At 41.0% G+C, this 14,924-nt stretch overlaps 1 protein-coding gene across 2 annotated transcripts in view; it reads right to left on the reverse strand.

Annotated features, from left to right (window-relative positions):
- Positions 1 to 1,114: 1,114 nt before the first annotated feature.
- LOC146992058 (protein kinase C beta type-like) overlaps positions 1,115 to 14,924 on the reverse strand; it is a 42,347-nt gene continuing 28,537 nt past the window's right edge. The window contains exons 6-17 of one of the 2 annotated variants that reach the window (XM_085783264.1): positions 14,054 to 14,210; positions 13,482 to 13,616; positions 13,208 to 13,304; positions 12,955 to 13,098; positions 12,238 to 12,411; positions 12,030 to 12,121; positions 10,792 to 10,854; positions 10,559 to 10,697; positions 9,601 to 9,681; positions 9,380 to 9,487; positions 8,445 to 8,585; positions 1,115 to 1,994 (exon numbers count right to left, since the gene is read on the reverse strand). In XM_085783264.1, coding sequence (XP_085639390.1) covers positions 1,842 to 1,994; positions 8,445 to 8,585; positions 9,380 to 9,487; positions 9,601 to 9,681; positions 10,559 to 10,697; positions 10,792 to 10,854; positions 12,030 to 12,121; positions 12,238 to 12,411; positions 12,955 to 13,098; positions 13,208 to 13,304; positions 13,482 to 13,616; positions 14,054 to 14,210 — 1,484 coding nt within the window. In that variant the 3' untranslated portion in view covers positions 1,115 to 1,841. Of the gene's footprint in view, positions 1,995 to 6,524; positions 7,949 to 8,444; positions 8,586 to 9,379; positions 9,488 to 9,600; positions 9,682 to 10,558; positions 10,698 to 10,791; positions 10,855 to 12,029; positions 12,122 to 12,237; positions 12,412 to 12,954; positions 13,099 to 13,207; positions 13,305 to 13,481; positions 13,617 to 14,053; positions 14,211 to 14,924 lie in introns of those variants that run through there. The other variant, XM_085783263.1, reaches the window with a different exon arrangement.

The following is a 14,924-nucleotide window of genomic DNA, read 5'->3' on the forward strand; positions in this document are numbered from 1 at the left end:
CACATACTGTATCACATAGACAGGAAAAGGCCACAGGTTGGACTAAACCTCTCTCCACTGTCCTATCGGGAAAAGGCAAAAATAACTTCCCAAAAAAAAGTTTGTGTCTGAAAATAAAATAATAAATCAACCCAGTCTCTGAGCCATTGCACAAAAAGACAAAACTCAGCTAAAAAAAAAAAAAAAGTCTGACTATCCAAGATCAATAACATTTCCCATTAAAATGTGAATTTGTAATTTTAAAGACTAGAACATATTCAATGATTAACTGCAGAGGTGGCTTCGCCGAGAATAGTTTATGCATTTAAATCTGCTTCTTAAGAGACTTCAGAGAGCGGCGGTTTCATTTCGGAGGCAGGCCTCTCTGTGCTTATCAGACGTCTCTTCTTGCACGTCAGTTGGGGAGAAGCTCTTCGCTCTTCGCTCAAGTATACCAAACATCACTTGAGTCCAAAACCACACTCACTCAACGTCATATCTAATTTAACAGCGATGAAAAGCGTGGAGACACTTTGGAGCACCATGTAGAAATTATTAATGGCAGTAAATTGCAGGAGCGAGCATGAAACAACACCATCTGACGTGAACCATGAACCCGACATGCCCCGGTCGGTGCATGCTGCAGGGAGGAGGATCCCAACCCAAACGCACCTACATCGTGCAACTGCTGGTTCATGGATCAAAGACATGTTCAAATTAGCTGGATGAGAATAAACGGGATCATCCCTATGTTCCCCGCTGTGTATGTGAGCGGGGAACATAGGACCCTTTTTTAGAAAAAGGATCCTATGTTCCCCGCTTTTCCCCCAAAGGACCTGGGGAACATGCAATTTTTGGTCCCATACCTGGAAGTGGAGTTTTTGCCTATTTTTAAGTGAGAAGTCGAGTTGTGACTTTGAGTGAGAAGTGGCATTGTCCCATTGGTTGGGTTAGGCAATGAAGAAAGGAGTTGGTTCAGTTTAGTAAAAAGACTAGATAGAGGCTAGACAGGCCAGATAGAGAGAGTCCAGATAAGTAGAGAGAGTCCATCGACCAGCAACAATGGGGTCCTATGTTCCCCAGTATGTATAGCGACCGGGGAACGTAGGACCCTTTTTGGGGAAAACCGGGGCACATAGGTACGCTCCCGAATAAACTGGGTTATTCTAAGCCTGAATTACATGAGACACGTCTGAAGAACAGGGTCTTGGACTTTCATAATTCAGAAACCTTCCTTCCCTCCAAACCACAGCCTATGCAGACACGTGTGTGTGTGTCTGTGTGTGTCTGTGTGTGTGTCTATGAGTGTGTGTGAGCACATACATGACATATTGATCATGGAATGTTCATGACGCAACTTTTACAGGCAGAGGAGAGGGAAATCAAGTAAACAAACACACGCTGTTGCCGATCAATAGAACACAGTTACACACACACACACACACACACATATATAGTATATACTGTGTGGCTCTTGATCGTCAGCCGTTGTATCGACCCGCTCACCACGAGGTCCCGTGAGTTCTTATGGAAGCTGGTCTTGGTTCCACGTGGTCAAAGTCGGTCCCGCTGTGACCAACCAGCAGCTGAAACCATGTGAAGGTTTCTACTGTACTGCTGGTCAGGTCAGTAGATGTCAGTGTGTAGTAGTAAGTAAGTGTAGTGAGTTGTGATATTGGTCGTCGTCCAGTTTAGATGTTGGCAGTTTGAGGTTGAGGATTCGGAGCCGATATGGTTGGTGTGTGTGTGTATCTGTGTGTGTGTGTGAGTCCAGGTGGCACCAATGAGATGCTGGATAAAATGTTAACTGGGTTTGGAGTAAAGTCTTGTCCGGGCGGCTTCTCACCAACAGGAAACTCCTCTCAGACTTGTATAATAAACTCTGGGTTGGTGTAGGAGAAGCCCTGAAACTCGTTCTGGTCCAGGTTCATGATGAAGAGCTTGTCTGTGGGCGTCAGCTCCACCGCCATCTTTGTGAACTCCTTGTCGAAGTTGCCCACGTCGCAGCGAGATTTCTGTCGCAGAGACAAAGAGAAGGAAAAGCGTTAAGAGGTGTAACCAAGCGCTGAGCGAATTTGTACAGCGTTTAAAAAACAAAAAGGGCAGTTTGGAAAGAACAAGGTTGACGACAAGCAAAAAGAACGACCGTCTCATAGAGGCACAAAGATGGAGAGTAGAGAAGGAGGCGAGGGAGGTCGACTGTTTCAGCAAACAAAGACATTGATAATCTGCAGAGGTGCAACGAGTCACTGTTGAATTTATGAACTGCGAAGTCAAAGTATATCCATTTTCATTTTAAATTAAATTGCCTGCAGTTTAAGTAAATTATTCATCTAAAAATATTGGTGTGCTTTCATCTTAGAGTGAATTACTGTAAGTGGTTATGCCTACATTTCTGGAAGTCACAAGCAGTGATGGAACATAACAGGCTGCCCAACAGCAAATCTGAAGTTTAATTATGTTCACTTGAGGTTTTACACTCCTCCTGTGCAGCATTTCTGTGGAAAATCTACTTTTTATAGTTGTCTAACAGCCTTAGATAGATTTTCACATATAAAGAGCTTATAAAATAAGGTGCTTTGACAAAGTTTAAACTTCTATTAGTGATTATAAGTACAGATTAAACTATAAGTCCATTATAATAATTGTTTTAAAGCATTTACTGGACATTGAGTTGATGAATTGATCAAATCATCTGGTGATTTATCCATAAGGAAAGAAATTAGTTCCAGCTTATCCAGTGTTGTGTAAAATAATATACAATATAATGAAACACAGGGAGCACTTCTCTGGACTGACCATATAATATTGTCAATGACAGTATTTTTAGAGTGGTTTTAGTATATACATGTATTATTTTTTCAAAGTAAAAGCTGAAAACTTAATGATGAGTCAGTCAAACTGTTGAATTGTGGGTGTTTGCTTTGATTTTGTTTCGACAATCTGTAAATGGTGGCACCACAGTTAATCTAGACTCATCCAAACACACACCACTGATTTCCATACAACAAGACTGGGGGTGGGAGCAAGTCGACAGAAAACAAACCAACAACAAACCCAGCGACACAGTCAGAAGATGGAAGAGACCCACCCGAAAACATTTCAACAGCACAAATGCAGAAGGATCCAAGACAAACTTCTAAAGCCAGAGAGAGAAGAGTGAGAGGAAATGTTCTGGTATAGAGAACAGACAAGGATCGATAAAAAACAGACCAGCCGCAGACCAAACCACAACCGGAAAAGGATTTCACACAGGGAAGTGAAGCAAGTGAGCCTCAGGCAAGACACATGTATCACACACATTACACACATCACACAGAGCGTTTCGTTTTCCTACCTCCTGTTTTTGTCTCATCACAGGGCTTCCAGCTGAAATGAGGAGGTGCTGGAAACTTTTCCCTCCATCTCTACCACCGGTCCACAAACTCAACCACTAATTCATCTCATTGTTGTGTGTAAAGCAACATGTGATGATGCTGTGTGTGTGTGTTGTAGTTTACACTTTATTTTAACCCCCTAGCATTTATAAGCAGTACATAACAACCAATAAACAAAGTATAACTTGCTATAATGTAGTTCTCTGTAGGCAGGTAGGCTATATAGAGAGATTTGTAAACCTGGAAAGCATGTTTTTTTTTTTGTTTTTTTTTTAAAGTATATTTTTCGGCCTTTTGCCTTTATTTGATAGTGATGACAGTAGAGATAGACAGGAAATGGGGAGGCAGAGAGAGGGGGAACGACACGCAGGAAAGGTCTGCCCGACGCGGGACCCGAACCGGGGACGCCCGCGGCGAGGACCGCAGCCTCCACATGGGGCGGCCGCTCCACCCACCGCGCCACGCACCGCCCCATGGAAAGCATGTTTTTGATTAATTTAATCCCCATGAAATGACGAAAACACGCATTTGGGCCTTTCATAAACATAAAAACATGAAATATGTTACATCAATTAAGTATCATTATACTATTTTAAGTATCTATACAACAGTTATCGAGAATGGAGAAGTCCTCCAACCTAACTGAGGTTAATAATAAAAAATAATAATAAACACACTGTTAACATTGTGAAACTGTCTAAGTTTGTCATGTTTAGGTAAAAACAGTTTGGTAACCTTTAGGTAAAGATGGTGGCTTTGTTAAGGCAAGAGGAGCTTTGTTGTTAAACAGGAAATAAAGGTACAACCACGTCAACCACATCGCTCCCAACATAATCAATATGGCCCCTTGAGGTCATTACATGTGTAAAACTTTTTTCTTGTGTTTTTTGTTTTGTTTTGTTTTGATTTTTAACAGGACAACCTGGTTCAAGATGCTTCATGAAATAATCTATTTACACATAAAAATGCCCTAATGTCTGCTCACAACAACACTATAGCATGTTATAAACTACTAATCATGTGTTTACGTACTGCTTATACTCATTTGTTTTCTTGCCCAGTGTAAGAAAGATTGATGCCACTAAATGAAGCTAAAGTGTGTCCAGGCAAATCTCCGTCAGTGCGATAAATAGTAGCCAAATTAAATTCAACCTTTCTCACACCGACACAATACATACGTTTAGTTCAATTACACTAGTTTTCTATGAAATATTATGTACCGGTATGTTAAATATATCATGAAATTCTACCGACGGAAATGACCTTGGACACATTTTAGTGGGGCTATTAGCTTAGCTTAGCATTTAATCTTAAAACTAACCAAACCTACAATTAATATATTTTTTACAGAGTCAAGCTAGCAACTTCCTCCTGTTTCCAATATTCATGATAAGCTAAGAAAGCTGTTTCCTTGATTTAAGTTCAGGGTATGAGTGGAATCAATGTTCATATAAACACTGAGCAAGAAAGCAACTACAGTAATTGTGTGTTTTTAAAAACATTGAAATGTTTCTTTAAAGTGTTCCTTTGTTTTGGGTGAATAGCAGCAGTAACAAGGCGGACACAGCAGAAATAGTCTGGTAGGCACCAGTGAGTATATTATCAGTTTCCAGTCATACAGGAACAATTACACGATCCACAGAAGCATCTCTCTCATTCAGAACAATTTATCCAAATAGCTCTCTGATATAGAACTCGATATATACTTTTATCTCCGTTATATCTCTCCTTAGGCCATCGTTGATTCATCCTCATTACCATCACCACAATAAGCACTCACTTTTTTCACCTTCTTTTTTTTTTCCTTTTAAATCAGCGAGCATCTTTGTATAACAGAAACAACCTTTCGATGTCGCCCTGTCGCCGCTAACATTTTTGATACAAGCTCAAAGAACAAGATTTGACACATTATTACTAACCTGCATCGTTACAGTTACAAAAGGAAAAAATACAACCTGCCGCACAATGAAAACACACGTCTTCTCAGACAGTTCATTTTTTATCTGAAAAATGACTTTCCAAGTGTATTGTATTGTTGGAGAACAGATAAGCTAAAATGCATATTCTAATAATTATTATACATGTACTGCAAAATGGCACAAGATGGCTGCCCTTCATCACAGTTGTTGAGGACAATATTTTTCCACACTCTCATGATTCTGAAGCATATTTTGGCACTTTTGGACATCCTGTTTGTGTAAGCTAACAGACTTCTACCAACTTCACAAGACTCTGCAGGGCTTCGTCATACATGAAATTCTCCAAGGATGGATGTTTACAGGCTAAGAGATATGTCCTCTGTCATTAAAAACACAGTGCAATGTGGCGAATGTTTTCAGTAATGAATCAGGAAAAAAAAAAAAAAAAGGTAATGAGCTTTCAGTCAAAAATCCCGAACTTGACACAGACTTTACACGCTCTGCATGTGTAAAGACTTCTATCCTCCGACTGGTTAAAAAAATGAAATGAGCATGAAATCAGATAAGCTCACCACAACACTGACTGAACAGAAAGTGAAGAAGTATTTGGTCCTATAGACAAAAGTAAAGTCAACATTTGGAAACTGATTAGTATTCAAAACAATCATAGCAAAGCAACTGGTCAGTTTTCACTTACACCGTATGAATATTACCAATATGTGATCATAGTACACTCATCAATATTACTGACAGGTCATCATAGTCAATATGCAATTACAGGGAGGGTGACGAACGGACAGGGCAGGTTCAGGTCGGCGCCGGTTAGGTCGGGCTCCGACGTGAACCTGCTTCTGTGAGCAGCCGGGCAGCATTCAGGGATAAAGATAGAGATACAGCCAGTGAAGCTGATATGAGAGCAGCAGTGTAACGTGACATGTTATTCCACAGTAAAATGAAAACAGTGTCGCCGCCGGAAACAAGACAAGACTAGTCTCCTACTGGCAACTTGACACATGAGTATCTGATTGTTTCTCCTGACTGTTATCTGTCTGCATTTCCATCCGAACGTTACTGAAAGGAAATAGTTGGGCAAGTTGGAGCAAATACACTTATTTGATTTCTTTATAAGGGTTAGATGAGAGGACTGATACCACTTCGGAGTCAGGGAGGCAATCAGCCTATAGCTTTGCATGATGACTACAAGTCTGGAGTTAACAGCTAAACCGTCTCTCTTTGAAAACATGGCAACCAGATATAAAGTTAATCTATTAATTAATCTATTTTTATAATGCTTATAATGCATGCACAAGGAAAAATGTAGATTTGTATCCAAATTTTAATCAATCTGAAGAAAATCGTAAACCAGTGCATGTTTCCACCCCCATCTGTTAATGCAGTGATTAGAGGGTTGGTCTATCAAAATAAAGAGCTACCAGCTGGTGGTGCTTATTTTCAGTCAGGTGCCGTTAAACTATCACAGTGGAAAAGGGTGAAACAAGCAGATGTGATCAAATGAGCACCTGTCAAACTTCAAGTGGAGGAAAATGTGATGAAAAATACCTCAACTTTTTCACCTCAGATAAGCATGAAAACAGTTTTGGGATATTTTGGTTTTTTTATGCGCAAATTGAAAATGTACATAAAAACAGGTGCCCATCTGATACATGCTCAGAGTTAAAAGGTTAAAGGCCACCTATAGATGCTTGACTTTGTTATTTAGTTAATCTGTTTTACTGCCAATTGACTACTGCAGGCTGGTCTGGTCACTAATATCTTCCGGTATTTGTCGAGAAAAAATTTTCCACAAGAAAAAAAAGTAGTCAGCTGCTAGCAGCTCTGTAAGGCTGGGTGCTAATGCTAAAGGCTTAATGCTTTTAAGTCAACAAGCTAAAAATCTTCATGCTACTGTTATGTATGTGCTAATAATGCTTGGCAGGTACAAAGTTAACCACATTCACCATCTTAGTTGAGCGAATTAGCATGCAAACATTTTATAATTACGACCCAAAAAAAGAGCTACAGCTGAGTTTTTCTTTTTTTCTTTGTTTACATTCAAATCACAGTGATCGGGTAGGCTACTGCTGTGTACAAACTCAACAGGAAAGCTCTGGAGTCGCTGCTTACCAACTGAATTAAACATTCATGTTGGTGCCATTAAGTGCTCTTTATATCCGTTGGGGATGTCTGATGAAACTGTTTCTGTTTCCTTATGTTGCCAAGCTTTATGCTAAACTAAACTAAACTAATCTCCTCCCTGTGCTCTGGCTTCATAAGTTAACGCCCCAAAGTGAGACCTGCTCATCTCTAAGATAAAGAATAAGTGTATTTCACACAACCAACGCCCAACTATTTCTTTTACGTTTCACCCTGCCGAATGCAGCCTGGATATGACATCATGGTGATTTTTTAAAATTATTTTTCTTTAATTTTTGTGTATGTGTCTTGAGGTGTAGGGGTGGTGGAGTGAGGGGACGTTGGGGGAGGGGGTTTGCTAGTGCAGCCCAGGGCTCTGTGGCATGGTCAGTGGGTTGAGTGAGGGTACTCAGGGTTAACAAATGAGAAGCCTTGGAACTCTTCCTGGTCCAGGTTGGCTATAAGCTCCTGATCTGGGGGGGTCAGCACTGGGGCGTTGCGCGTGAAAAAGCGATCAAAGTTCTCCGCATCACGCCCACACTGCCGTGGAGAGGAGAGAGAGAGAGAGACAGAGATGGAGAGAGAGAGAGAAAGAGATGGGAGGGGAGATGGATTGAGTTCAATGGGGAATGTGAAGAAAAAAAGGGGGACAACGACAAACGACAAAGAGAAAAAAGAGAAAATACAACTAAAACATGGCATCAACCAATCAAATCGCTCACAGCCGAAACTGTGGATTTCCATTGGTCCCAAGATGTGTGAGCATTTGCCGTTTCAGCTTCAACATTGGTGACTACGCTCACAAATCTCTGGTTTTTGTAAGAGTAGTGACCAATGGCAGGTGATGGTTGGGTTCAGGGGATGAGCGATCTAATCATGTCTACTGTCGACTTACCTTAAAAGGTTTGACTAAGTGCGTCGTTCCCTCCTTTATGTGACGATACATTTCATATCTGGTTATATTCAACAGCTCAAGAAAGAGAGAAGAGAGAGTTTGTGTGTGTGTGTGTGTGTAGTAAATAAGGGATATACTCACAGCTTTAGGTTTGAAAGGCGGCTGCACCTCTTTATTCTCCAGTTTTTCCCAGTCTATATAGCGGAAGAAGGCGTGCTCCTTGATGTCTCTCTCGCCCTCTGGACCGCAGCCCAGACGCTTTCCCGGGTGTTTGGTCATCAGCTAAAATCACACTCGGAGTCAGTATGAGAGTTTGGACGTGTGAGTGAGTGAGTTATCAGTGCCGAATAATGCAGCTCGACGTCCCACTCAGTGCATATTTGTATTATTATCCATCGTGTGTATTTTGTGCTTCTGTGTTGCATGGATTGCATGCACAGGCTAAAGGAGAAAGGGTCTCTGCAAGTTCATTACTAAGAGCAACCCATTTCACATTGGTTTCACTGTCATTTGATAAACTGTTATTATAAGAAAATAAAAAGTGAGCAAAAACGAGAGTAGAAACAGAAACACTGACATATAAAAACATCATTACCATGGCCAGTGTTTTTTTTTTTAGTTAAATCTGTTCATTTATGAGATCATATTTTCAAGATGGGATGGGTCTCACTTGTTTATTATGACCTTTTTAACTGCAAATGTGCAACTCACAACTCTCCCCGAGTCCAAATTGAGTGATTTTGGCTTTTTCAGATTATTAAGAAGTAGTAAGTGTTGTGATTCTACTATAAACCAGTAAAGCAAGGAAAATAGGGCTGTTTTTCATTTCATTTCAGTTATGTACATGGCTTTTATAGCTATAATCATATGTGTTTACCATGTTTTTCACAAAGTAGCAAGCTGGAAATACATTTAATATAATGTTTCTATCGTTATCTGCCCCTTTCAAAGAGGCAATGGTCTAGTGGTGTCATGAGCCCATGGTATGAGCCTCCAGTGATTAGATAGGGGGGTTGATTTAGGTGCCAGATTTGGGCCGAGCCTCGACGTGTGTGGATTCGAGTGTGTAGCCTCACCCCCTTGCAGATAGCAACAGCTTCTTTGGACATGGATTTGGGGTAAGAGACATGATGCTCCATGATGGACTGGAAAAGCTCGTCTTCATCCTCCCCATCAAAAGGCGGCTAAAGAGGCACAAGTTCAACAACTTCATCGTTTGGTTTCAGTTCTTGTTACTGACGTTAATGTAAGAGATGAGGAAAAAAAACAAGAGGCACTTTGTGTTGTTCACACACACCTGTCCAGCCAGCATTTCATACAGCAGCACACCGAAGGCCCACCAGTCCACCGACTTCCCATAAGGCTGATAGGCTATGATCTAAAACACAAAGTGGTGAAGCTACTGAGAAATGAAAAGATGTGTTTAAAATAAAAAAGAACATCAGTCAGCTACAAAACACTGGAGATCATTCAATCAGTGTCTACACCTGTCTAATAAGGGACAAAGATGAGTTTGCTGAACAATGTGAATTTGTATTTTTTTTTTGTCATTTTTGATAATCTCATTTTGTTTATATTCAATTACACCATCAGAGGTTTTATGGATCGAGTATATTTGTTGGAGTAGCTGCTAATTTGACAGTTTTCCCCAGACTTCTCCAGCCCACAACCTCACTGTGCCGTGTACTGAGATGATGACGCTGTCCACGGTGCTGAAGTGACAGATTAATTCCCTAACTCTCTATCTGACATTAAATCGTCCTCTAAAGCAAATATCAACATATTGTAGCAGTGTCCAGAGCAACCTACATCCCCTGTAGAAGTAAATCAGATGCTGTTAAACATGTTAAGTGTTCTTATAGTGGTCTCTGATTTCCAACATTGAGACAACATGCTGACATGTATCCCTTCAACTGACCTTTTAAAGCCCTAAACTACTCTGGTTGTCTAAGTATTTTGTAGTGTCCGATTTGCACTTTATTTTATCATTTTATCCCCATTACGTAGTTTTAGTTTCTACGTGTTCTATTGTTGTCGGAAACTTTAGTTAAATGCTGATTTAAAATGTTTTTTTTTGTCGCCCTGCACTTTTATGCTCACTTGAAATCGAAATCTTATTTTCTCTTACCTACTACTTATTTTAATTGTAAAAGCACTTTATAACCTTGTTAAAGTAAAGTGGCTATATAAATAAAGTTACTCTTAAAGTTATTTTTCAGCAGATGCTGCTGTAAGTCTCCAGTATCCGAACGTACTTCTGGAGCGATGTAGTCTGGTGTTCCACAAAACGTCTTCGTGGTGACGCCGTCCAACATGTTCTCTTTGCACATTCCAAAGTCGGCGATCTTTATGTGGCCTTCAGAGTCGAGCATCACGTTGTCCAGCTTCAGATCCCTGAAAACACACACAGACACACACACTGAGTTATTAAAAGACATCTGCTTTCTGACGTTTAATTGCACCTGCAGACTGAAGCTGATTCACTCACCGATACACGATGCCTTTGGAGTGAAGGAAGAAGAGTCCGATGGCAATCTCTGCAGCATAAAACCTAAAATACAGACAGACAGACACCGTTTTCTAAACCCACACGGGTACACAGTATGGTGTGTGTGTGTGTGTGTGTGAGATGGGTGGATGACACAGATGGAAGATGACATTTGTGATGCCTAATTTGCACAATATTTTCATGTTTTGATGAATTTAATATAAATACCATTAGTTTTGTACCATCTTGTTGAAACAATCCACTGAATGATTTACAACCATAAGGCGTTGCTGTTTAAATAAAGGTTGCTTGTTCATGCTAAAACATGACAATTGTACAGTTCAACACAAGATACCATGTGCATTTGCAGTTGTTTTTGTTGCTGGTTTGTATCTGCTTCCCTATGTCTGATAAACCCAGAACAAGAACAACAATAACGGCGATCACAGTAACTTTTAATTCACAGCGGTCTATATAAACTTCTGTAGTTGCCAGTGAAACCAGACCAGAGCCAACAGAAAGAAGAGATCTGTGTTGAAAGATCTTGTGAGAGTGTGTTGCTCAGACAGAAACCGATAAATAATAAAGATGTCTGTCTGAAAAAAAAAATCAAAGACTTTTTTCTGTGAATTCTTTCTTTTTTCCACCAGTTGAAGTCGGTCACATTGATCTGTGACTTCACATTTGGAGTGAACAGACTCAGACTTTGCTGCTGGTCTTGTGAAGTGTAAGCTATTTAGTGAGTAAACATGGATTTAAAATGTTCAACTATCTGCCATTACAAGTGTTTTGTGGGGAAGATAATGCAATCATAACCTGTTCAACCTCAGTTATGGGTTTTGGTGAGTAACACTGAATGCAATCACAGCTTTTATTTGTTAACAAAAAAGAAAACCCTCGGGGTGCCATTGAATGCAAAATAACTGTGCTGGTTTTCTTTAAAAAAGCTGCTGCATGTGACAAATTCCTATATTGTCATTTTATAATACTACAAAGCACTTATCTAAAACTGAATCAGTGCATCTTCAATATGCGATCATCCCGACTGAAAGAGAGCAGAGCAGCAGACTCCATCAGAGAATGATGTTAAATTACCAGTGAGGGGAAAAAATGAGGAACAAGAGCAGAGTCGAAAATACAAGGTAGTGTTATAAAGTTAGGACAATATTGTTGCTGTTGCATGAAATGTATATTTTCTGTATGTATGTGTATGTGTATCTGTGTGTGTGTGTACTCACACAGCATGAGGCTCCTTGAACTTGCCGACCTGTTGGATCTGGTACATGAGGTCTCCTCCGTTTATGTACTCCATCACAAAATACAATCGGTCCTAGAAAACAAAGGTGAAGAGGTAAATGGGAAAAGAGCTTACAGTATGTGTTGCCAATGTTTCTATGTGTTTGTGTGTGTGTCGTCTTTGCCGATACATGACGTTGTTTTTCTAACCATGGTTTGGAAGCAGGAGTGCAGCTGAGTGAGGAACGGCGGTTTCCCAGACAGAGCGAGGACTCTCTTCTCCACCATGGTGCACTCCACGTCGTCGTCCTGGATCACCACGTCCTTCTTCAGGATTTTGACGGCGTACAACTCGTCTGTGCCCTTCCTCTCCGCCAGCATCACCTGAGAGGGGATTAATAATATTGTTGGAGCTATTTGTTATTTTCGTAATATTTAATCACTTATTATTTAGTTGTTGTTTTCCTGTTGTTGTTTAGTTTTGAGGAATACAGCTTTAGTTTGCTTATGATATTTAGTATTGTTTGAGTTAATCTGGGTATTTAACAATGCTTTTATTGTAGCTGGAGCACACTGGGTGAGTTTACATATATAGGTAGGCAGACACAGGTGGGCCAGGCATCTGGGAGGGCAGGTGGTTTTTTACCAGGGCGGCAAAGGGCCATTGTTCTTTGTTTGCCGATGGAAAATAAGCCTAAGAAACTTTCATTTTTGCCTGGACAATGAACTCTGTTTATCCTGCGTTTATCCTCAGTGGCCGTTTGATTTGATTTTGTTTTATTATAGTTTTGAGTTTTTTGATTATTGACATAGAAGACAAATAGCCACTGCAAATATACGAATCATATACAAGACAAGTTTGATTTTCCAACACATTTTCCATCTTGGAGGACAAGCTTCTCGTGTGTGTGTGTTTTTGTTCACCACCTTGCCAAAGCTGCCTTTGCCCAGCACCATGATGAAGTTGAAGTCCGAGAGCTTGACACGGTCCTGATTGCCATTGCTGTCGTACTTGCACACCGAGGAGGAGGAAGAAGAGTCTGTGGGTTTCCCTGGACCCACCCTCGCCCTCTGAGGAGAGAAGGAAAATAACAAGATTATTATAAAAACAAAAAAACAAAGACAATCCAAATCAAACCTGTCGTCATTCTGAGTCTCTCTTTGCTTCCGTGTCTCCTACCTCGAACTTTTGTCGTAGCTCCTCGTTACCGTCCTCTCCATCTGGCTGGACAGGAACATTAAAGTATTCTCCCTCCTCCTGAGAAAGCAGCTTAAACCTAAAACCCGGAATGAAAAAACAGAACAATGTCAGATAAATCCAGGATTATCACCAGACTATGACTTTAAAGCTCTAAAAACATTCACGCCCCTGTTCCTTCTGCTTTTGTCCTTTCTACCCACACCTGTGTAAACCCCCTCCTCCATCTCCCGTTTCCCTCCTCCTGACGTCTTACCATCCGTCTATCCCGAGTTTCTGTAGCTCCGAGATCCCGAACGACAGGGATCCCATGAAGTCATTCCTGCTGGTCAAGTCCCAGTCCCAGATCTCCACCGAGAGACGGCGGTCCTTGTCACTTTCTTTTAGGCGGCTGAGAAAGGAGAGAAAATGTGGAGGAGACGACGGTCAGATGATGAAAGAGCAGATAAAAAGGGTGATACTCTTAAAATAGGTACAAGAATGAAAACCATTTTATTTCAAAGCCACGTCCCTCATGTCTCTCGGTATCTAAACCGGCAGACGGGCGCCTCGGCGTGTGACAGTTCTTCATCATGCCTGTGCCTTTTTTCCTAGCAGTAACCCAGAATAGCTTGAATAACAACGAGCGGGGAAAAAAGCAGGGAAAAAGAATGAGGACAGGGTCACTTGTTAGAGCTTTGTGCTTGTGTGTGACTGAAAATGAGGCCGAGAGGGAGAGTCGCTTTAAAATAAACAGGCTGGACTGAAACAAACGATCAGGTGGGCGAAGCCTCAAAACAAAAAAAAACTCATCTACTGTAGGATCTAGAGCAGAGGGAGACGTCTTACAAAGTGAAGCTCTCGTTCCAGGTGGGGTTGAGGCAACATTTGATGGTCTTGGTCTTCTGTTTGCTCTCGCTCTTGGGATCTGGGATCAGTTTGAGTTTGACGTAAGGGTCTGACAGGCCGTTGGGGTCCATGGGCACCAGGTTCCTCGCCTCTTTGACTGTGAGGGGTGAAGGACATGGATAAAAAAAAAATACATGCTATATTCTCTAAAGTTAAAGACGTTAATGACCCTGGGTTATCTATCACCACTCTCACAGCCAGGACACAGACACAGTATTGAAAGAGTTTCTGAATATAAATATCTGGGTATCTGGTTAGATCAAAAACTCACATTCAAATATCACACAAGTTAAGACAAAAAATCGGCTTCCTTTACAGACACAGAACCAACTTCCCATTGTTCAGCAGAAAACAGATCGTAGAATGCCTCTGCCTCCACACTTGCCACCCTGAACCCCATTTACCATTCTGCCATTAGATTCATTACTGGTAACAGCTATTTATATGAGAAGGTGGGGTGGGCCCCTCTAGCTTTAAAGGGATAGTTCACCCAAAATTCAAATTTGTAGCAGAAGCTCCCAGCACTGCTCTTCCTGGTCTGTCCAAATCTCGCGCGATTGACACCCAGTTCGCGGCAGCGCAACACTGGGAGCTTCCGCTACAAACAAGCTTAAAACATATACTTATTTAATTTTTTTCAGAACAATTTCTCATGTAGGGGCTTCAATACAAGAGGGACATTACAGACAAGCAGTATGGAGGTATTTGGATGTTTTTTGGTGTGTCTTTTTGGACGAAGAAAAGTGAGCTCCGTTCGCAACCGTCATATGGACATACAGTGCTGCACGGAGCCCCGCTGTAAATCAGAGAA

Source organism: Trachurus japonicus, chromosome 1 (assembly GCF_045865225.1).
Source record: "Trachurus japonicus isolate A0001 chromosome 1, Traja_1.0".
In the NCBI taxonomy this organism is placed as follows: domain Eukaryota; kingdom Metazoa; phylum Chordata; class Actinopteri; order Carangiformes; family Carangidae; genus Trachurus; species Trachurus japonicus.